The sequence below is a fragment of the Pleuronectes platessa genome, chromosome 1, assembly GCF_947347685.1.
Source record: "Pleuronectes platessa chromosome 1, fPlePla1.1, whole genome shotgun sequence".
NCBI classification, from domain to species: domain Eukaryota; kingdom Metazoa; phylum Chordata; class Actinopteri; order Pleuronectiformes; family Pleuronectidae; genus Pleuronectes; species Pleuronectes platessa.
The window spans coordinates 31,702,639-31,726,803 of record NC_070626.1 but is presented as its reverse complement, the minus strand read 5'-3'; the positions used below and the strand labels follow the sequence as shown (position 1 = coordinate 31,726,803).

The following is a 24,165-nucleotide window of genomic DNA, read 5'->3' as shown; positions in this document are numbered from 1 at the left end:
GACAAGATGCACAAAAAAGTCCATCAGTGCATTATGAATAACGCAACAGGAAGCCCGCCAGTTTGACTTTAGTGGCCATTTTGGTCATATTCGATATTTTTTCTTTTAAGTACTCCTCCTACAGCTTTCATCAAATCAACTTACAATTTAGACGATCGTCATCACAACAAAATGGAGATCTAAAGTTATTGAAGGATTAAGTTTTAGCAAAACCGTCTGACCGTGGTGTGGCCTCAAAGTTTGATTAAACGCCATCAAAACACAGGCTCCTGTATCTTGGACATATTTTGTCCAATCGAGTCCAAACTATACACATAAGACAAGAGACGCGACCTGAAGACATCGGTACAGAAATCGTGACTTAAAATCACAGCGTCCCCTGGTGGCAACAGCAAATGTCTTGTTTTTCTATGTCTTACAGTTTGACTCACTTCTCGTAGGGCCTTCATCAAATCAACGTAAAAATTTGATGCATGTGTACAAAACAAGATGAAGATCTAAAGTTATCAAAATTTAAACTTTTCATCAATCTGTGTGACCGTGGTGAGGCTTATAAATTTGATAAACAAAATGAAAACACCATGTCTGTAGTTAATGGTCCAACACTGCTCTCTAGTGACTTAATATTGAATTACACCTGTAGTGCCAATATTAAGGCACCAGAGGTCAGTGTAACACCATGGTTTGATCAAGACACAAAATGTAACTATTGAAAAAGCCATTTCGTCCCCTCTTCCCCCAATTTAAATCTGTCTGGAGCCGCACAACATATTTGATAACACAGGTTATAAAGTTATATATATACATATATATATATATAGTTATACAATATATATAAAAACTATAGTTTGTTGCATTTATTAAATAACAGAACGACAATAAAGACAACTGTTGACATTTAACTGGTATTTTTACCTGCTACAAAATAGGAAAACACCATACTCTGACCATGGCGTGGAGTCAAAGTCTGATCACATGCCATCAAAACACGAGCGTCTGTATCTTGGACATATTTGGTCCAATCAACTCCAAACTAGACATGTAAGACAAGAGTCGCGATCTGATGACATCTACAAGGACACCATGACTTAAAATCCTAGCGCCACCTGCTGGCTACAGGAAGTGAAGCGTTTATTCTTGCTGCAGAGCTTAAAACGCACGCAAGGCAGAGACGTGCGCTTGGTAATCGATCGCTCTCTCTTCCCCGACCGCAACAGACTTGAAATTGCCTGTGCTCGGGCCCGTTAGTGCTACAACGTAGCCCTAGTTAGGGCCCGAGCACCGAATGGTGAGAGGCCCTATTGAAATTGTAGGCATTATTCTTATTATTATTATTCTTATTATTCTCCGAACAATGAATTGGCTTTTTGAGGGCTTCAACGTGCTCAAAAAGTTTTTAAACTTTCCAGTAAATTAGAGAGTGGTGAAAATTTACGCAATCTGGAGTATTTGGAAATGGGCGTGGCAAAACGGCTCAACAGCGCCCCCTGGAACCAGCCCTTAGGTTTCCACATAAGCGATTTTCACCAAAATCTAGACACTGGTGTAACGTGAATAATCATAGAAAAAAGTCTCTTGGAGCATTATGAAAAACGCAACAGGAAGCCCGCCATTTTGGATTTAGTGGCCATTTTGGCCAAATTCCACATTTTTAGTTTAATGTATTGTCGTAGAGCTTTCATCAGATCAACTTAAAAATTAGACGCGTGTCATCACAACAAGATTGAGAAAAAAAATGATCAACGGAATTTTTTTCCGTCACTTCGTGTGACCGTGGCGTGTCGTCAAAGTTTGGTTCCACGCCATCAAAACACGAGCATCTGTATCTCAAACATACATGGTCCAATCAAGTCCAAACTAGACATGTAAGAGAAGAGTCCCGGCCTGATGACATCTACACAGAAATAATGACTTAAAATCACAGCGCCCCCTGGTGGCACCAGGAAATGTCTTGTTTTTTGCTTGTCTTACACTTGGATGTATTCCTCCTCATCCACTGACCTCAACCATGTCAAACTGTATCAAATGGGTCTCAAGACATTGATAATGAAGGCATAAGATAACTGTGACTTTTCGTCAAACGCCATATTAATGGGGTGGCATCAAAGTTCATCAACTCGCCGCGAAACACGAAATTGCTCTAACTTCAGTGTTCATGGCTCTATCTCACTCAAACTAAATGTGTGCAACAACATCCCCCCCCTGAAGATTTTCATATGGTTTTAAGGAATGGGCGTGGCAAAATAACTGACTAGCGCCCCCTAACGGGCAGCCCCGGCACTACGATTGGCCGACATGTACAAAAATCGATTTGGGCATGTGTCTTTTCATAACAAACAAATAAGTCTCTTGGATAGATATGCTAGACTAAACAGGAAGCCCGCCATTTTGGATTTAGTGGCCATTTTAGCCCTATTCCACATTTTTACTTTGATTTACTTGTCGTAGAGCTTTCATCAGATAAACTTCAAATTCAGATGAGTGTCATCACAACAAGATTGAGATAAAAACTGATTAAGGGATTTCTTTCCCTTCACACCGTGTGACCGTGGCATGGGGTTAAAGTTTGGTTACACGCCATAAAAACACGAGCATCTGTATCTCGAACATACATGGTCCAATCAAGTCCAAACTAGACATGTAAGACAAGAGTTTTGGCCTGATGACATCTACACAGAAATTATGACTTGAAATCACAGCGCCCCCTGGTGGCAACATGAATTGACATGTTTTATTCTTTGATGAACTGCTCCTGGCTGCTTTAAGATATACAGCTCAAATGAGCTCAGTCAAGTCATTGAATCAAGGTCAGAATTGTGACATTTCCTCAAACCATTTAAACATTGAGGTGCGGCGAAGGATCATCCTTCGCCAAAGGACACGATGTTTTCATAAGTCCACTGTGCATTGTCCTATCACTACCAAACTTCTGTCACATGATAAGAGTACAAGCCTGAACAGCTCTATGTGTCAATATTTCCTCAGTGTCATAGCGCCACCTACTGATTATCCATGAAACAGGAAGTACTTTGTTAATCCACACTGCCTTATCCAACTGGCTCCAAACTTCTGACCTATGATCACAATCCTGATCTGAACAGCTCCACATATAAATATTAGTTCAGGGTCAGAGCGCCACCTACTGATCAGTGTGAAAATTAAGTTGTGTTAACATTGTCCGATTGACACAAAATTGCTCACGCTACATCAGAGCGCCTACATGAACAGATATATATGTCTGTGCGTATTAATAGTGATGGCGCCACCTACTGGCAAACCTACTGCCGCAGAGCGCAAAACGCATTTAACGTGGAGAAGTGCATGCTCGATCGATGATGTGCGCTTGGTCATCGATCGCTCTCTCCACCGACCGCAACAGGCTTCAACGTGCGGGTGCTCGGGCCCGCAAGTGCTACAACGTAGCCCTAGTTATTATTATTTCCCTTCGGGGGGCTTTTTCAGGGTCTAGACATGCTCAAAAAGTTATGAAACTTTGCAGGAAATTCAAGGTCTGCGGATATTTTAGTATTCTGGAGTAATTGGAATTGGGCGTGGCAAAATGGCTCTACAGCGCCCCCTGGAACCAGCCCCTAGGTTTCCACATAACGGATTTTCATCAAAATCTGGATATAGGTGTATCGTGACCAGTCATGAAAAAAAGTCTCATGGAGCATTATGAAAAACGCAACAGGAAGTCCGCCATTTTGCTTTTAGTGGCCATTTTGGCAATATCCCACATTTTTACTTTTACGTACTTGTCCCAGGGCTTTCATCAGATCAACTTCAAATTCAGATGAGTGTCATCACAACAAGATGGAGATAAAAAATGATTGAGGGATTTTTTTTTTATCACACCGTGTGACCGTGGCATGGCGTTAAAAATTGGTTACACGCCATCAAAACACGGGCATCTGTATCTCGGACATACATGTTCCAATCAAGTCCAAACTAGACATGTAAGACAATAGTCCCCGCCTGATGACATCTATGCATAAATGATGACTTAAAACCGCAGCGCCCCCTGGTGGCAACAGGAAATGTCTTGTTTTTTGCTTGTCTTACACTTGGATGAATTTCTCCTCATCCACTGACCTCAACCATGTCAAACTGTATCAAATGGGTCCCAAGACATTGACAATGAAGACATAAGATTACCGTGACTTTTCGTCAAACGCCATATGAATGGCGTGGCATTAAAGTTCATCAACTCGCCGTGAAACACGAAATTGCTGTAACTTCAGTGTTCATGATTCTATCTCTCTCAAACTACATGTGTGTAACAACAGCCCCCCCCTGAAGATATTCATATGGTTTTAAGAAATGGGCGTGGCAAAAAAACTGACCAGCGCCCCCTATAGGGCAACCCCGGCACTACGATGGCCGACATTTATACAAATCTATCGGGACATGTGTCGTTTCATAACAAACAAAAAAATATCTTGGATAGGTATGCTTGACCAAACAGGGAGGCCGCCATTTTGGATTAAGTGGCCATTTTTTTTCCATATTCCACATTTTTACTTGATGCACTTGTCCCAGGGCTTTCATCAGATTAACTTCAAATTAAGATCAGTGCCATCACAACAAGATGGAGATAAAAAGTGATTAAGAGATTGACATTTCGTCACACCGTGTGACCGTGGCGTGGCGTCTTGAGTTTGATTAAACGCCATCAAAACACGAGGTTCTGTATCTCGGACATACATTGTCCAATCGAGTCCAAACTAGACATGTAAGACAAGGGTGCCATCCTGATGACATCTACACAGAAATTATGACTTGAAATTACAGCGCCCCCTGGTGGCTACAGGAAGTGACATGTTTTATACTTTGATGAACTGCTCCTGGCTGCTTTAAGATATACAGCTCAAATGAGCTCAGTCAAGTCATTGAATCAAGGTCAGAATTGTGACATTTCCTCAAACCATTTAAACGTTGAGGTGCGGCGAAGGATCATCCTTCGCCAAAGGACACGATGTTTTCATAAGTCCACTGTGCATTGTCCTATCACTACCAAACTTCTGTCACATGATAAGAGTACAAGCCTGAACAGCTCTATGTGTCAATATTTCCTCAGTGTCATAGCGCCACCTACTGATTCGCCAGGAAACAGGAAGTACTTTGTTAATCCACTCTGCATTATCCAACCGGCTCCAAACTACTGACCTATGATCACAATACTGATCTGAACAGCTCCACATATAAATATTAGATCAGGGTCATAGCGCCACCTACTGATCAGTGTGAAAATTAAGTTGTGTTAACATTGTCCAATTGACACAAAATTGCTCACGCTACATCAGAGCGCCTACATGAACAGATATATATGTCTGTGCGTAATAATAGTGATGGCGCCACCAACTGGCAAACCTATTGCCGCAGAGCGCAAAACGCATGCAACGTGGAGAAGTGCATGCTCGATCGATGATGTGCGCTTGGTCATCGATCGCTCTCTCCACCGACCGCAACAGGCTTCAACGTAGGGGTGCTCGGGCCCGCAAGTGCTACAACGTAGCCCTAGTTACTGTTGTAATTGTTCTTGTGTTTTTTCTCTTCCTCTCCAATGTGTGTTATATTTTTGTGTATGGTTTTGGCAAAATCAGCAACTTTTACAACCTCACCAGGATGTCAGAAGATGTTATCGATGACAAAAAACTATGTCGGTGAATAATTCCGAAATTAAGATCACTAGTTGGAATGTTAGGGGTTTTAGAAAATTGACTAAATTGAAACAAGTTATAAATAGGTTGAAACATCTCAGGTCTAAAATTGTTTTCTTACAAGAAACCCATTTGATGGCCTCTGATATACCTTGTTTAAAAAAAAGATGGCCAGGCCAAGTGATTTTCTCTTCTTATAATAATTATTATTATACAATTAGGTGTTGCTATCCTCGTACACAAGTCCGTTCCATTCCAAATTACTCAAACTATTCAAGATCCAACTGGTAGATATGTGATTGCACAAGGAAACATTATGTCACATAAAGTTAATCTAATTAATATTTATGGTCCTAACGAGGACATGCCGTCCTTCTTTGAAAAATTACTGTTGACTGTGTCTACCTTAGAAGGTCTCTATATTTTCGGGGGGGACTTTAATTGTACGTTAGACCCAGTAATGGATCGACTTACTGGAACTGATACCTCGCACGTACAGACAAGGAAAAAACTGACTGAATTCATAAGAGATCTAAGGCTAGTCGATGTATGGAGAGAAAAAAATCCAAACAAAAAAGATTTTTCCTGTCACTCTTCTACTTATAAAACGTATTCACGTATTGATTATTTCCTAATATCTGTTGAACTGCTTGTTAATGTCACAAACTGCTGGTATGACAGCATAGTGATTAGTGATCATGCAGCTGCCTCAATGGAAATATGCTTAGGCATGTTTGCTCAACATTCTCAAAGATGGAGGTTCCAGATATATTGGTTACAGGATCCATCCTTTCTTAAATTCATAGGAGCCTGCATAGATAACTATTTCCTACTAAACACGGATGAAACAACCGCCAGTGTAAGGTGGGAAGCATTCAAGGCATATATAAGGGGAGAAGTTATTAAATATACAAGCTCAAAGACTAAAAAGAATAAAAAGGAAATGCAAACATTGGAGGGACAGATTAAAACACTGGAATTAGATCTTTATGAGAATAATGACGAGGACAAACAGCAACAATTAACAGTAATGAGAGCTAAATACAATAAACTCACAACTGACAAGGTTGCTAAAAACCTCTTATGGACCAAGCAAGCATACTATGATCAGGGTGAAAAGCCAAGCAAACTATTGGCCTGGCGGGTTAAGAAAATGCAAGCCGAAAGAACAATTAATAGTATAAAGACAATGTCAGGCGATTTAACAACAGACCCAATTGAAATTAATGCTACCTTCAGAAACTTTTATGAACTATTGTACAAATCAGAATATGCAGCAGCTACACAACAACAAGCATTTCTCGATCAGCTTCAGTTCCAGAGCTTATCTGAAGATGAAAAGGAGGCAATGGACGGGACATTAACAGTTGATGATCTTTATGATGCCATGAGCAGTATGAATAGTGGGAAAGCACCTGGTCCCGACGGGATACCTATATCATTTTATAAGAAGTTTAAACAGAAACTTGCGCAACCTTTATTAGATATGTTTAACGAATCATATAAAACAGGAACTCTTCCACCATCGCTAAGATTAGCTTTAATAACTGTGATACTAAAGCCTGACAAATCACCAACCAGTTGTTCATCTTTCAGGCCCATTAGTTTAATGGGATGTGATACAAAAATATTGTGCAAAGCACTCTCTAAAAGATTAGAACAATATCTTCCTCAATTGGTTAGTAATGATCAGAATGGTTTTATATTACAACGGCAAGGCTTTCATAACATCAGGAGAGTTTTAAATGTACTATTTGAGAAAAACAATGCCAAGGATACTGCAATGTTGTCAGTTGATGCTAGCCAAGCATTCGATAGAATAGAATGGAAATACCTTTTTGATCTGCTGCCTAGATATGGTTTAGGAGAAACATTTCTCAAATGGATTAAATTACTATATACAAACCCAACAGCAGAAATATTGACTAATAATACAATTTCTAAACCTTTCAGTTTACAACGCTCAACCAGGCAAGGCTGCCCTTTGTCTCCTCTGCTTTTCACTTTAGCAATAGAACCTCTCGCGATCGCAGTAAGGACACGTAGGAATATATCCGGCATCAGGATTTGGGACATAGAACATCATATAGCATTATATGCTGATGATATAATTTTTTTCTTAACGAACCTGAGGAACAGTATTCCAAATTTGACTACTTTACTTGAAAACTTTGGCGAGTTTTCTGGATACAGAATAAACAAATCTAACTCAGTATTGTTATTCCTAAATGAAGAAGAAAGACGCAATCCAAAAGTAAGTACACCATTTATGACCACGCAAGATGGATTTAAATATCTGGGTATTAAGATTGCCCCAAAACTTGGCGACATTGTCCCTATAAACTATAACCCTCTCGTAGACGAAGTGACAGAAAAGTTGGACCGGTGGTCTAACATGCCGATATCAATGATTGGTCGTATAAATCTTATTAAAATGTCTATTATACCCAAATTTATATATCTTTTCCAAGCACTCCCGCTTCCATTACCAAGCAACTTCTTTAAAAAAACTGATAGTATATTTAGCCAGTTCATTTGGAACAGTAGAAAGGGTAGAATCCGGCTCAAGTTACTATATTTACCCTATGAAAGGGGAGGACTTCGTGTCCCAAACCTGAAATGGTATTATTGGGCTACTCAATTAAGTTCTGCAATGTACTATTTTTCTTCATCCACACCACCTGCTTGGGTAAATATTGAACAAAAATCAGTGTCAGATCTGCCCATAAAGCAGTATTTATATTCCTCGGCTATCAAGACGCTAAAAAACAGACAAGAAACCCTTTTGTTAAAAATACAATATCAGTGTGGTATGCAGCACATAACTTTGTTGATGAAACATTAACTTTGTCACAATTTACTCCTATCTGGGGCAACTGTGGTGTCTTGTCATTTTAGTTTGTTAATTTCAGTCTCTTCTGTGTATTTTCTGTTTCCTGTTTTATTTTGTAGTATCTGTCCCTTGTGTGTGGTTTCCATCTTCACTTCCTTTCGGTGATTGTCTTCCCAGTCCTCATGTGTTTCACCTGGGTTAAATTGTTCCTGCCTTCCCTCTGTGTCTTCTTAAGCCTCTGTGTTCCCCAAGCCCCTTGTCGGTTTGTACTAGTTGTTTTCTCCCCACGTCGTGAGAAATGGTTTGTTCGTGCCTGCTGTTTCGTCCAGCTTCTCCTGCTTCCTCGTTCCTTGTTCTCAGTGCGCCTTGTCGCCAGTGTTACTTTTGTTAGTGTTCTTGTTTTGTTTTTGTCTTGTTTAAACCCTTTTATTATATTAAATACCTTTTGTTTGTAACCTCTGCATCCTGGGTCCATCTCCTCCTTCAAACCGTAACAGAACAAACCGACCAAACTATGGACTCAGCAGAGGTTAGTTTTTTTAGTTTTCTTTTCTCTAACCCGTATTACGGAACCCGCCTGGCTTTTGGTGGACCCCGCAGCCTTCAGCAGAGGTCTGCAGTTGGTGGGATTGGTGAGAGGACTAACCTCGCACCCGTAAAGCCAGCTCGCAGGCACCATCCCCCAGCCGTAGTCCTCTACGCTGGAAGCGACAGGGTTTTTTGGGGACCCCCCAACCTCAAGGGGTTTCCTCTGGCTGATTGCGGACGTGAGAGAGGGGGGGTCCACAGCCGAAGCAGGGACCAGCATGCTCACAGGGACCAGCCACCTACAGTCCCGACTGGGTCGCAGTCCCCAGCTCCACGCCGGAGGCTCTCAGCTGATGTCTCTCATTCTTCGACGTCAGTGGTCCTCACAGCGGCGTCTGCTCCATCACCGGCTCCAGTCCCAGCTCCACGCCGGAGTCTCCCAGCTGATGTCTCTCGTTCACCGACGTCAGTGGTCCTCACAGCGGCGTCTGCTCCAGCACCGGCTCCGGTCCCAGCTCCACGCCGGAGGCCCCCAGCTGATGTCTCTCGTTCTCTGACGTCAGTGGTCCTCACAGCGGCGTCTGCTCCAGCATCGGCTCCAGTCCCTGCTCCGCGCCGGAGGCTCTCGGCTGACGTCCTCTGTCTTTCGGCGTCGGAGATCCTCGCGGTGCCAGCTCCGCACCCAGCTCCTGTGCCTGCTCCGCGCCGGAGGCTCTTGGCTGACGTCCTCTGTTTTTCGGCGTCGGAGATCCTCGCGGTGCCAGCTCCGCACCCTGCTCCCGTGCCTGCTCCGCGCCGGAGGCTCTCGGCTGACGTCCTCTGTGTTTCGGCGTCGGCGATCCTCGCGGTGCCAGCTCTGCACCCAGCTCCGGTCCCTGCTCCTGTGCCTGCTCCGCGCCGGAGGCTCTCGGCTGACGTCCTCTGTTTTTCGGCGTCGGCGATCCTCGCGGTGCCAGCTCCGCACCCAGCTCCTGTGCCTGCTCCGCGCCGGAGGCTCTCGGCTGACGTCCTCTGTTTTTCGGCGTCGGCGATCCTCGCGGTGCCAGCTCCGCACCCTGCTCCTGTGCCTGCTCCGCGCCGGAGGCTCTCGGCTGACGTCCTCTGTGTTTTGGCGTCGGAGATCCTCGCGGTGCCAGCTCCGCACCCAGCTCCTGTGCCTGCTCCGCGCCGGAGGCTCTCGGCTGACGTCCTCTGTGTTTCGGCGTCGGCGATCCTCGCGGTGCCAGCTCCGCACACAGCACCTGTGCCTGCTCCGCGCCGGAGGCTCTCGGCAGACGTCCCCTGTGTTGCGGCGTTGGAGATCCTCGCGGTGCCAGCTCCGCACCCAGCTCCTGTGCCTGCTCCGCGCCGGAGGCTCTTGGCTGACGTCCTCTGTGTTTTGGCGTCGGAGATCCTCGCGGTGCCAGCTCCGCACCCTGCTCCCGTGCCTGCTCCGCGCCGGAGGCTCTCGGCTGACGTCCTCTGTGTTTCGGCGTCGGCGATCCTCGCGGTGCCAGCTCTGCACCCAGCTCCGGTCCCTGCTCCTGTGCCTGCTCCGCGCCGGAGGCTCTCGGCTGACGTCCTCTGTGTTTCGGCGTCAGAGATCCTCGCGGTGCCAGCTCCGCACCCAGCTCCTGTGCCTGCTCCGCGCCGGAGGCTCTCGGCTGACGTCCTCTGTGTTTCGGCGTCAGAGATCCTCGCGGTGCCAGCTCCGCACCCAGCTCCTGTGCCTGCTCCGCGCCGGAGGCTCTCGGCTGACGTCCTCTGTGTTTCGGCGTCGGAGATCCTCGCGGTGCCAGCTCTGCACCCAGCTCCGGTCCCTGCTCCTGTGCCTGCTCCGCGCCGGAGGCTCTCGGCTGACGTCCTCTGTGTTTCGGCGTCAGAGATCCTCGCGGTGCCAGCTCCACACCCTGCTCCCGTGCCTGCTCCGCGCCGGAGGCTCTCGGCTGACGTCCTCTGTGTTTCGGCGTCGGAGATCCTCGCGGTGCCAGCTCTGCACCCAGCTCCGGTCCCTGCTCCCGTGCCTGCTCCGCGCCGGAGGCTCTCGGCTGACGTCCTCTGTGTTTCGGCGTCGGAGATCCTCGCTGTGCCGGCTCCGCACACAGCACCTGTGCCTGCTCCGCGCCGGAGGCTCTCGGCAGACGTCCCCTGTGTTTCGGCGTCGGAGATCCTCCCGGTGCCAGCTCCAGTTCTTGCCCCACGTCCAGGGTTGAGGTCGGAGCTCTTGCCCTCTACCCCTGACTGGTCTTCGGTCCACCTGCCCGTGGAGCCCCCGTGCTGGGCTCTGGACCGCCCTCCTGAGCCTCAGAACTCTGTCCCGGAGCGGCCAAGGCGCCGCCCTCCTGGGGAGCTCCCGTGTTTGGCTCCTGACCGGCCTCCAGGTCGTCCAGCGGAGCCCTTGAACTCTGTCCCGGAGCGGCCAAGGCGCCGCCCTCCTGAGGAGCTCCCATGCTTGGCTCCTGACCGGCCTCCAGGTTGTCCAGCAGAGCCCTTGAACTCTGTCCTTGTGCGGCCACGGCGCCGTCCTCCCAAGCCTCTGCGCTCAGCCCCGAAGTGGCCACGGAACCGTCGGGTTGAGACTATGTACTTTGTCCCTGACCGGCCTCCGGGCCGTCCTCCTGAGGAGCCCCCGTGTTGCGTTCCTGTCCGGCCTCGGGGCCGTCCACCTGAGACATTATGCCAGGTTCCGAAGCGGCCACGGAGCCGTCGGTCCGAGAAACCTGGGCACATCCCGGAGTCCCTCCTCCGGTTCCCCCCTCCTCCCTCCCGATTCGGTGCTCTTTATGGACCGTCTGGAATCCGGTCCTTGAGGGGGGGGTACTGTGGTGTCTTGTCATTTTAGTTTGTTAATTTCAGTCTCTTCTGTGTATTTTCTGTTTCCTGTTTTATTTTGTAGTATCTGTCCCTTGTGTGTGGTTTCCATCTTCACTTCCTTTCGGTGATTGTCTTCCCAGTCCTCATGTGTTTCACCTGGGGTTAATTGTTCCTGCCTTCCCTCTGTGTCTTCTTAAGCCTCTGTGTTCCCCAAGCCCCTTGTCGGTTTGTACTAGTTGTTTTCTCCCCACGTCGTGAGAAATGGTTTGTTCGTGCCTGCTGTTTCGTCCAGCTTCTCCTGCTTCCTCGTTCCTTGTTCTCAGTGCGCCTTGTCGCCAGTGTTACTTTTGTTAGTGTTCTTGTTTTGTTTTTGTCTTGTTTAAACCCTTTTATTATATTAAATACCTTTTGTTTGTAACCTCTGGGTCCATCTCCTCCTTCAAACCGTAACAGCAACAGACAATTCAAACCTGGCAGATTGGATGGGGGATTCAAGTTATGGGCAGAGAAAGGAATTGGGACCGTTTCTGACCTTTATTTTGAAGGTACCCTTCTCAGATTTGATCAACTTTGCCAAAAATACGGAGTTCCTCAAAAACATTTTTTCAAATATTTGCAATTAAGAAGTTTTATAGAATCAAAATCTGAGACATTCATGGCCACACCCCCGCTATCGATTATTGAGGAAACGGTGATTAAAAATTTGAATGGTAAAAAACATACATCTAGATTCTATAACCTTTTAGCGGAGTACTCAACAGAATCAGCATCAGATAAATTAAATGCGTGGAGAACAGACACACAAGAAAATATTAGTGAAGAAGACTGGGGAAGAGCATGTTTAAAAGCGCAAAAGAATTCAATTAACACAAGGTTAAAATTGATTCAGTATAAGTGGTTAATGAGGGTTTATTTAACCCCTGCAAAACTCCACCATATCTCCCCTAACATCCCGGATGTTTGTGTTAAATGTCTGACTGAAAAGGGAACTTTGATTCACTGTCTATGGGAATGCCCTAAGATTTTGGTATTTTGGGAAAATGTAGTTAAATGTTTATCACGGATGGTTGAGTGTAGCATTCCTTTGACGTCAACAATCTGTATACTTGGAATTTACCCCAAAGACATCAGAACAACAAAGCAATCGAAGATGGTTGACTTTGGACTTCTCCATGCAAGGAGAGTGATTGCATTATATTGGAAAAATGTAGAACCACCATCACTGGCAATATGGAAGAGGGAGTTAATGACTTGTCTTGGACTGGAGAGATTGACATACATTGTTAAAGGTAAACAGGAGTTTGCTTGTATTTGGGAATCATTTATGTCATTTCTGACCAATGAAACGGATAACACTGACTGAATAACAGGTTATGAAATGATTCTGCATTTTTTTTTTTTTTTTTTCTCTCTCTGTACATCTTATCCTTATTTATTTATTTATTTTACTCCATTAGTTTGTCTGTTGTCATTGTCCATTTTATTTATTTATTTTCTCTTTGTCTGTGTGAATGAGTGACTGTTCTAGGGGATATAAATGAAAATGTTTGTAAATTCATCATAAAGTTTGATATGCACTTGAAACTTCAATAAAAAATATTGTTAAAAAAAAAATAATAATATAAACACACCTTTCATATCTCGGTTGGTCTGCAGTTTTTCCCATGTGCTGTGTGCGTTGGTATGGGGGGAGCTGGACCTCAGTGTTGAGGTGTGTGATATATGTGGACATTGCTCTGTTCTAGCAAATAGTTCCATTCGGGGACTATTGCATTAACAAAAAATGAGAACTACATTTATGCACTTTGCAAACGACATCTAAATAGACTCTCAAAACAGAGGAGAGAGAGCTATTTAAAGTGATTAGGCAACTTTTAACATTTGTTTAAGTATCAAAGGAACTTTGACTATTGAACAAGTCAGGGTTTAAATTAGGAGGTAAATGATTTTTGCTCAAATTAAACAACAACCACTGAAACAAAAACAAAAATGAAATTAAGTTTTTCTTCAGACCTCTTCTCGGCTCCCCTAAGAGAAAACATGTTCAGAGAAGGGGGTGCAAGGGGAACATAAATCCTCTAAAAGCTTTAGCATAGCGACATGAGGGGTATTTTTAAGGTATTATTTCTGTAATTTACAGACATGGGCCGGGTGACTGAGAGTTTAAAAAAAAAAATCTTTATGGGGTTTGGTTTAAGAATTGAAATTGCTTGTTTGATTCTACATACATATACAAACTGTCCAAATAGTTTATGACTTGGACTGTTTTAATGATCTTAGCTGAGTATGACCTGAAAGCTGTCGGACTCTTTTTAATTGCTTATTTCCCAGATAACGGGTGCAAATGTTTGCAAATCATACTGAATCGCTTGTGTTGTTGTTAAAAGGACATAAAGATATTAAATCATTGTTTGTTTCTTTTCCCTTACGATGAGTGGGAATTGAGGTGGACAGACGAGAAGGCAACTGGCCGGTGCATCACGGACTGAGGCTTGCTGACATCTGCATGCACAGCCCCTGTCTTCAGTCTGATCAAGGCCGGTACAGTTTTATCCACAAACTCTTTAGCAAAAATCTGCATTTTACATATTTGTATGTGTTCTCATCTATAGTTATTATTGCTGATAACCATTTCAATCTGCTTTCATATGTGAACTATTATAGGAGATTGATAGAGCACATTTATCTGCTTATATATACATGAAAAACTATATGCTGTAGTCAGTCAAAACAAAAAACAAGATATGAGGATTGGCAACTGACTGACCAGTTATTGCATTTAATTAATTAATGGAATAGGATTGTTTGGTTTAAATTCCGATGAGAGTTGCAAATGTGAGTTGTATTGTTTGTGCATGGTTTATTCTGATCTCAGCTGTGTTGGAGATTCACTATTGTGACTTTTTGATGATTTGAGATGAACATTGGGTGATTGTTTGCTGCAATTAAGAGCACGTTTGGTGACAGTCAGTCACTTGTGGGAGTGCGTGATCTTTTTGTCAAACATTATAAGCGGATTTTGAGTTGTGATATTACATTGATGAGCTTTTGATTCCATTGGAGTTGGGAGGTCAATTTCATTTGTATTTGTTGCAGTAAATTAGTGGTTTTACGATGTGATTTATGAATTGATTAATGTGTTGAGTGGTTGAGTGCTTGATTGATTTGTTGATTAATCAATTCCTAAAAGGGGGGAGGAGTAATCTAAGTAGCTTTAAATTTTAGCAATTACTTTTTAGCCGCTACTATGGGGAAGAAGGACACCAAAAGTCCAAAAGTAATTACTCATGTTGATGTAGTACAGAAAAAGAATCCATTAGTTAAGGCATTGCAAAAATATCGGAGAAATGGCATAAACGCTGGTCTCAAATTGACCGACCATGGCCGGTAGAGGGGACCCTCAACCCAGATGTAATAAGAATAATGCGAGTACTTGTGTCCACATACAAGGCAGCGCAAAAGAGAGGTAAGAAGGGACAGGCCCGCAAAGCAAAGCGACAAATAGAACTTGACATTCTCCAGTTTATGAAAATGAGGGACAGAAACTGATTAAAGCTGCAAACGATAAGAGAGAGGAGGACATAGAAAAAACAAGACAGACAGAGAGACAAATAACACTTGAAAACCAGGTAAAAGAGTTGCAGACACAGAGGGAAGTGCTGCAGAAAAAACGCTTCCAATTATTGTGCATGGAAAATGCATTGCGCTCAAGAAAACAGTCTGCACCCAAGAAGATGCTTCCAGTGGTCGTCCGAGGGCAGAATTTGGAGTATAAACCTTGGCAGACTACAGATATGTCAAGCATAATTGAGAAGTTACCGACTCTTCAAGATGGAGCCCATTCTTGGATTTCGAAGTTGGAAGAGATCATGGTGGGAGAGCAACTTGCTATGGGAGATATTAAGAGACTCTTGGCTAATCTCCTTGGAGTTCATGCTATGGGAGATATTCTAGAGAAAGCTGGACTTGATCAATATGTGGGAACTGCTGTGAATGATTCAGAGCTGTTTTGTGCAAATAGAGGTCGAGTGTGTAGAGCGCTGAAAGAGACCCTTCCGACAAATTTACATCCTGACAACATTCTTATTGCACCACTGGGACAGGAAGAAAACCCAAGAGCCTATATTTCAAGAGCTCATCAAGTGTGGAGAAATGTCACAGGAAATGACCCGGATTTGAATCAAATGGAGCAGTCAATTTTGAGAGCCAAAATACAGAAGGGGCTGCCCCTAACAGTGAGGAGCAAACTGGCAGAGGTGGTTGGTCTGGGAAGCATGGAAAAAGGTGTTTATACAGATCATATAGCCCATCAAGTGGTGCTGTACAGAAAAAAAGAGCATGATCAGAGACAACAAGACCAAGAGGTCGTTAGAAAACTCCATCAAATACAACTCGTGGATAATAAGAAAATTAAGAAGCAAGCTCTGCTTATACAGAATCAGGCTCCACTAGATCAATCATTACTACAATCACAGCTGAACCAGGTTCAGCCACAATCGTTCCAGCCATCATCGGTGGCTCCAGTCATCTCCTACCAAGAGTCAGCTTTTGATCAAGCGCAGGCCTGGAGAGGAAGGTTTGATCCAAAGTTTGAACAGCATTCAGAAGATATAATTGTGGACAGTTTGCCTGTGAGTGCAACAGCTGGATAGAATATGGAGGAGGAGAATACTGAAGAAGCAGGATTCTAAGTTGTCAACGTTGCAGTACAACAGTGTGCTTCGTCTGTTCCAAATACTTAAATTCCGTTAGTAAGTTCTGAATGATAGTAAATTATTCTCTGTTGTTGACCTAACAGAGAAAGGTACCCTGACTGGCCTCCCACACAGGCAGTTCACGAGAAAGGGGGGCTACTTCGGTTATTGCTTAGTTATTTCAAAGCTTCTCATTACATTAGTGATGTGTTTCCAGGGGGGAAATGGAAAATGTGACTTATAATTTCTCACTTACTTAAAGTGTGTTAATCAGATTGATGTTTTTGATATTGTATCTGTTTTGTATGCAAAGATACTGGTTTTCTTTTCGTCTCTTTCATTCTAGAACATATTTGGGGAAGATCACTGTAAGAGTGGTGAATGTTCAGGGACCTCAGATGTTTTCTTTTCCGTGATCTTTAAGGATAGTGGTGCTAGGCAGGGAAAGGTCCATTGGAAGCTCCAATGGGACGACCAGGCTGACTTTGGACATTGCTTTGTTTTTATTTGCTGAGAGTTCCATATGTATTTACTTAAAGTAATTACCTTACACAATTTGCTAGAATTCTTAATTTCAGTGGTGTAGGAGTACAATGTATGGTCGCCCTGAGCAGAGGGACCGTGAGAGAATTTTCCTGTCTAAATTGTTTGATGGATATTTCAGGAAAGATGACTGCCTGACAGGTTTTTCACTCTCACTCCTACACACAGTTGCTTTATTATTGGAATTATATACCTGTATGTTGACAAGACTTTGTTAAGCCTCGTAGGGGGGAATATGTCGTAAATTCAGCTAATGGAACTTTCTAACATGGTCATATACCATGACGGTATGCTACGATTTTGAGTTACTTGTTTCTGACGTTTTCAAGCTTTGTAAATGTTATTTCATGTGTTAGGGTTATTTGTCCCCCTCCTTGGAATGATCTTTGACCTATCGTACAGTATCTGACCTGCTAAGGGAGGAGCAAAGACTTAGCGGGTGACTTCAACTTGAAGTTACTAAAAACATGTCAAAATTTAGGCATAGACCCTATGTGCTACGTCATTTGATCTATAGCTTTGTTTGCAACACCTCCTCTTTAAAAGGTCTTGCCTGGCAGAGGCGAGCCGGATTTTCACCATTTGGCTGTGTGATTTCTCTGGGCATTCCATGGAGCCCGTCTGACCTGTGAAACTTCTGTGTAATAAATTCTGTTATGCTGCAAGTTCTGGGTCCGCGTCTCCTCTCTTCAAACACCGACTTCGACAAGACACTGCGGCTTGAAAGATTCGACACTACTTGGCAATAAAATACTTCTGATTCTGATTCTGATTCTGATTATAAAAAACGTCAGATTACCAGTACACTTTGTGGACTGATGTTTACCAGTGTGTGGAATCTGGTGCAGATCCAAATCAAAACGAGTCTCTAGTGGATTTCAAAGTGGTTTCATAAGGAGCGTGTTGGTTCTTGGTGGAGGTCTGAGCTCTTTGAGTGATTCTGAGAGATTAGTCATCAACTTCAATGAAGCTGTGTCCTAATGCAGGGGCCACACTAGAGGAAACTAGATCCTCTTCAGAGCAGGTCACAGTAGAAACAGTCTCTTACTCTGTGTGTGAGGGTCCAGGTTCATTACTGAAGTCTAGAGGCTCATCTTTGGACCAGTAACTCTTCAGAGACAGACAGCTGGACCCTAGAGACTCTGCTCTCAGTCTGTGGTCCTGACCTCTGCAAACACAAACATGTTTTTATTCAGAACACATCATTCACTGGTTCATTCTCTGAGGATTCAGTTTGGAGGTTCACATGTTTGTAGCAGGTCTCTTACTCTGTGTGTGAGGGTCCAGGTTCATTACTGAAATTGTTAGGATGATCCATGGACTGGTCACTCTTCAGAGACACACAGCTGAACACTGGAGACTCTGCTCTGTCCTCTTCCTCCTCATAACCACTCATCTTCATACTGAGATGAAAAACACTGTGAGCTCAAAGGAATCAGGACGAACAAGTCTGTTCAAGAAACACACCCCAAAATACCATGCAAGGAGACACACACACACACAGACAGACGCACACACGCACACACACACACACACACACACTCAGGTGACTGTAACGTATGATTCTGAAATCACGTTCTGTTATTAAACACTTGATGAACAGATGAAGATAAAACGTGAAACTGTGAGTTAACTCTGTTAATTAATCCTTTGAAGGCTCTTTGATCCAGACCCGCTGTTCACATCTGTCTCTGGGATCCGATCACATGACGTCTGTCACCAGGTGTGAACTGACAAACTTAGAGTGGTGTGATCAGCAGACGGATGTTAACAGCAGGTGTGAGAGTGAGACAGTAAAACTTTCAGAAAGTTGTGTTCACACTCACCGGCTCACTTTTCTTCCTTCTGCTCATCCAAGTGAAAATGGAGTCTGACACTTCCCTGTGCTCCTCCTCCGTGTTTGTTTAGTTAATAATTGATGATGTAATCCTAAACTCATTTGAAAGTCTTGTTCATAGTCTTCCACGCCCATCCAAAAAATACCAACATCATATTTGCTGTAGTTAACTGTGCTCCTGTGGCTTATTCTGAATTGTTAATGGAATTCCCTGAGTTTTTATGAAACCTAGTCCTAAAGACAGATAGAAGTATTATTGTCTGTGACTTTGATTCTAAGAACTTAGTGTTTGAGACTACAACAGTTTTTTGATTAAATCAACTTTGAACAGAAAAACAAACTCAGCTTCTCATTTGGGGAAAATATTTCTGATTCTTATTTATCTGAAAAAGTTCTTCACCTCGTCATTTTGTTTTCTCCTTTATTCGACTCTTAGAAATCACTGTTGACTTTATACTTCAATGTACTGAGCATCTTATTTACAGCCTGGTCTCATCAATCTGTGTTCAGATAACACAACTTTACACTTTCTGATTCCTTGCAGTGCTCATGGTTTTCACTTGATGTCTTTAGTTTTCAACACAACATGCTAACACATATCATTCATTTATTATGCAAATTGGATTTAAGGGTCATAAACATTCATTTTCTAGTTTTTGAATTAAACTCATGGATGGTATTGTGTCTCAGGGCTATTTGGATGATTGAAATCAATCTCAGACACCTTTGATAATTAGTTTTCCAGGTGAGCCCAATCAAAGGAAAACTACTTAAGAAGGATGTTCCACATTATTAAGCAAGCTACATGTTTCAGGCAAAATGGGGAAGAAAAAGGATCTCTCTGCTGCTGAAAAGCAGCAAATAGTGCAATACCTTGGTCAAGGTATCACAACATTGGATATTTCCAAAAGAATTGCGCGTGATCATCGGACGGTGAAGAAATTTGTCACTGATTCACAGCACAAGCGGGTTCGTTCAGACAAAGGCAAAATAAGGAAGATTTCTGCCAAACAAATGCATAAGGTTAAGAGAGCAGCCACTAAAATGCCATTGAATAGCAGCAAACAGGTGTTTGAAGCCGCTGGTGCCTCTGGAGTCTCGCGAACTTCAAGATGTAGGATGCTCAAGAGGTTTGCAAGTGTCCTTAAACCTGTTATTCGGCCACCCCTAAACCAAGCTCACAAGCAAAAAAGGTTGCAGTGGGCTCAGGACTACATGAAGACTAACTTCCAAACTGTTTTGTTTACGGATGAGTGCCGTTCAACCCTTGATGGTCCTGATGGATGGAGTAGAGCAGGGGTGGGCAATTAATTTTCCCGAGGGGCCACATGAGAAATATGGACAGTTGTGGAGGGCCGGACCAATAAGCTGAACTCAATTCTAGTCATATTAATTTGATAAGCTTCTACTGGTAAGAGTAAATGTTATGGTTACCAGTCAGTTTTGGCACAAAACCTTCAGGCTTCCGTTTGAAAGCTGAAAATTAAGAGGAATTTCACCTTTCTGCACAACAACGACCCAAAGCACACATCCAAATCAACAAAAGCATGGCTTCACCAGAAGAAGATTAACGTTTTGGAATGGCCCAGCCAGACCCTAGACCTGATTCCAATTGAACATCTGTGTGGTGATCTGAAGAGGGCTGTGCAGAGCAGATGCCATCACAATCTGACAGGTTTGGAGCCCTTTTGCAAAGAAGAGTGGGCAGATATTGCCAAGTCAGGATGTGCCATGCTAATAGTCTCCTACCCCAAAAGACAGAGTGCTGTAACAACATCATAGGGTGTTTCAACAAAGTATTAGTTTAAGGGTGTGCACACTTATGCAACCACATTATTTTATTTTTTTATTTTTATGTTTCCCCCTAAAATAATTCTGTTTGTTTTTTCAATCGAATTGTTCACGTTAAAGGTCATATTATTGGTTGAAAAAGTTCTGACTAGATTTATCGTTGTCTCATTTGGTTACATCCAAAAACCTGGCATTTTAACAGGGGTGTGTAGACTTTTAATATCCACTGTATGTCTGTTTGAATAGAAGGTGAAATCCCTGCTTCTGGGAAACTTGCTTCTGCATACATCTACAGGGCCTGCTTCCAGGGATTGGTATTTGAGCACTCTACTCATTCTGGAGAGTGGAGCTTTAGAGGCAGGTTGTCGGTTGATTAATTGTGACATTACGCTATTCACGTCTCCTCCCATCAGTCCTGAACTATATTGTAAGATCTTATTGAACAATGTCCTGATAAAGCCGGGCTCATCTTCATTAGGTGCATATACATTTATGAGGGACACTTCTATGCCATCAATTCAACCATTAACTATAATATATCTCCCCTCTGTATCTTTATGTACCAGTGTTTGTGTGAAGTTATTTTGTCTGTGTATCAGTATGGATGCTCCCTTTTTTCTCCCTGACCGGTGTGAAGAGTAATATACTTTATCTTTGTAGGAATGCCATGTGACAGTTGGCTTGTTTCATCTGATGCAGAATTGTCTTGCTCTTAACAGGGCCATGGAGACCTTTGACATTATAACTTATAACTTTTAGCGGGTCAATTACGTACGATATGCAATTTGCATATGTTGTGAGTTTGTGCAGAGAAATGGGAAGTGGAAGTAAACAGTGAGCACATGGGTCATATGTCTTGTTATGTGGAATATGGGGATTTGGACTTCATAATATAACCAATGGGGGGGGGGGGGGTTAAACAAGGACATTTAAGAAATATAGATGATGACCATGTTGTTATTTTATCCAACATAGGACCCCCTGGGAACAGTGGGATCAGAACAAAGGGAGCACAACAGTTGAAACTGCTGTTAACTAACATAAACAACAATCCGGTGGGACCTAGTCCCAAACCACATAGGGATAGGGTGCACAGTCGAGATAGAATTGACTATGCTATGGGTGTGCTAAGATAAGGAATAGAGAAAGAAAGAGAGAAAGGAAAATAAAGTAGACACAGAAAGGGACAGTGTTGAGTAATGAACATTCAGGCCCCTGCAGTACCTGGCATAGGTCTGTGAAGTGATGGAAATCGTGAAATACAAGAGTCTGGAACACCATATTTGTCTTTGTGTATTTTAATAGGGGCTTTCTGCAGAAAGGATCAACACAGAGAGTCACAGGGATCTCAGAGTGAAGATGCAGGACAGTCAAATACAAGGATCTTATATAGGAGGACTAAGCCTATCTCTCACAACCAGTTCAGATTGGTTCTGTAGGCGCAGGTTAAGAGAGGAATCTAAACACAAACAACTGATTAACATATGTTTCCTTTGGAGAAGGCAGGCATACATTCAGTTCTTTAGGGAGTAAATAAGTGATAAAAATAATCTGGCAATTTTCAGGTCATAAACAGTTCAGACCATTAAACAGTTCAGGTCATAAAGTATTTGAACAGGTTGTATATGTATGTAGATATAGGTCATAAAACTTACTTTTCAACTACAACATACCTTTCAACCATACTTAGTACATTTTTTCTACTACAAAAGTCAAAAAGCTCCTCATGGTAAAATAGAATCTGAGTTGCAAGCAGAGCTAATAGTCTCCTCTTAGGGCAGCTGCCTGTGAGCAAGTATAGTGGAATAATACAAATAATATTAACAGAAATAACAGCCACAATATAGGCTATAAGGGTTTGTGTTCCAAAGTGTGAGTTGAGTAATATAAAAAATATATTTAAATACAAAATAAAGTAGGAAATAATGATATAACAATATGTGAGAGTAAAACTCAGTGGGCAGTCCAGTCTATGATGAACCATGTTGATAAGCCACCCTTCATGTCGTGTTATTAGCAATTTCAGAGCGGACCGCTTGTAACTCGGACTTCAGGGCATTGAAATCTTCCGCTAGAGCACTTTTGATTTCCTCTCATATAATTTTTAGAAAACTCTCCCTTTAGGGAAGATAAGATGTCCACTTTAATTCTAGCGGTGGCCATACCTGGGCTTTCACTTCGGGTGGGGGAAGGTTGGTCCAGGTCACCTGGTGCTCTCTGTCTCGTGGTTCTTGTAGGCCGAGATGAGCTAACGCCGGATTTACATTTGTATTTTTGAAGCTTTTCCGCCATTCAAAACGACGTAGCTTGCATAAGTCAGCTTTTGGCCTATTTGTGTTGTCCTCCTGAGCTTTATGGCTGATATTTATGTAATAGTAGCTGTTTTTTTATGAAAATATTGTCGCTTCTGCAGGAGCACTGAAATTTGCATCTTATTACCATATATTACTCCCTAGCGCCCCCCTAATGTCACTTTTAACATTTGAAAGTAACAAACATTTTTCTCCACATAACTTGGAAATATTTACGACTTTGACTTTTGTGTGTCAAAGGACAGAGCAGCAGCAGATCCACTGATGATGCTGGTTCACATCCACAGGAACACACAGGGAGGATGGTGGACTGGACACTGTGTGACAGCTGATCTCAGAGCAGCTCACCTCCTCTGATTCCTCTGGAGCTCTGTCTCCACTCTGCTTCCCAGCAACAAGGCCCAGTCAGAGCCGCTCTACAAACAAGCTACTGCTGCTTCAGCCTCTGGATCCTCAGGACACAGCTCAGCCTCCGTCCACACACACTGTCCTCTTCACACTCACCTTCACTAAGACAACTCCCACCTGTTGAGAGAAGAAGACATCAGTGTTACAGAGACTCACTTCATCAGCTGTGAGTCAATGATGCAGTGTCTTAGCCTTTCATCAGAAGTTACCATGGTGATTTACCTCGTTAAAAAGTGGACAAGCTTCGTAGGACTGAAAAAACTAAATCTGAAGTTAACCTGATAACCACAAATCCTGCTTGGTAGCACAGACCCTGGATCTGTGATACTGTCTGTGTTTAGTAAAATACTAATGAAATCAGCGTGGACTGATCCAATCATCTACTGACCTCAGAGTCTCCAGTCGACAGGTTGGACTCTGCTTTAGATCAAGCAGCTCCTTCACTCCTCAGTCCTGCAGGCTGTTGTAGCTCAGATCCAGTTCTCTCAGATGAGAGGGGTTTGACCTCAGAGCTGAAGCCAGAGAAGAACAGCTGATCTCTGACAGACTGCAGCTCTCCAACCTGGATAAAGGATAATAATAATACACTTTACACACACACACACACACACACACACACACACTCGCCCGCTCCTGGTATTTCATGATGGCCTGATACGGTGATGATTTAAAAAATGTACGTGACGTTCACTCACGTTTATCGTTACGTTCACGTTAATAATATGAAAACTGATTCTTTAAGTTCAGCGTTCGCTAAACATATGCA

General features: G+C 43.2%; 1 protein-coding gene across 4 annotated transcripts in view; it reads right to left on the bottom strand.

Annotated features, from left to right (window-relative positions):
* Window positions 1-24,165, bottom strand: part of LOC128445068 (NACHT, LRR and PYD domains-containing protein 12-like) — a 157,622-nt gene that overhangs the window by 92,708 nt on the left and 40,749 nt on the right. For 3 of the 4 annotated variants that reach the window (XM_053427854.1, XM_053427860.1, XM_053427868.1), the window contains one exon: window positions 23,794-23,961. The exons of the other annotated variant lie outside the window; for it this stretch is intronic. In XM_053427854.1, the coding sequence (XP_053283829.1) occupies window positions 23,847-23,961 (115 nt within the window). In that variant the 3' untranslated portion in view covers window positions 23,794-23,846. Of the gene's footprint in view, window positions 1-23,793; window positions 23,962-24,165 lie in introns of those variants that run through there. 4 annotated transcript variants of the gene reach the window in all.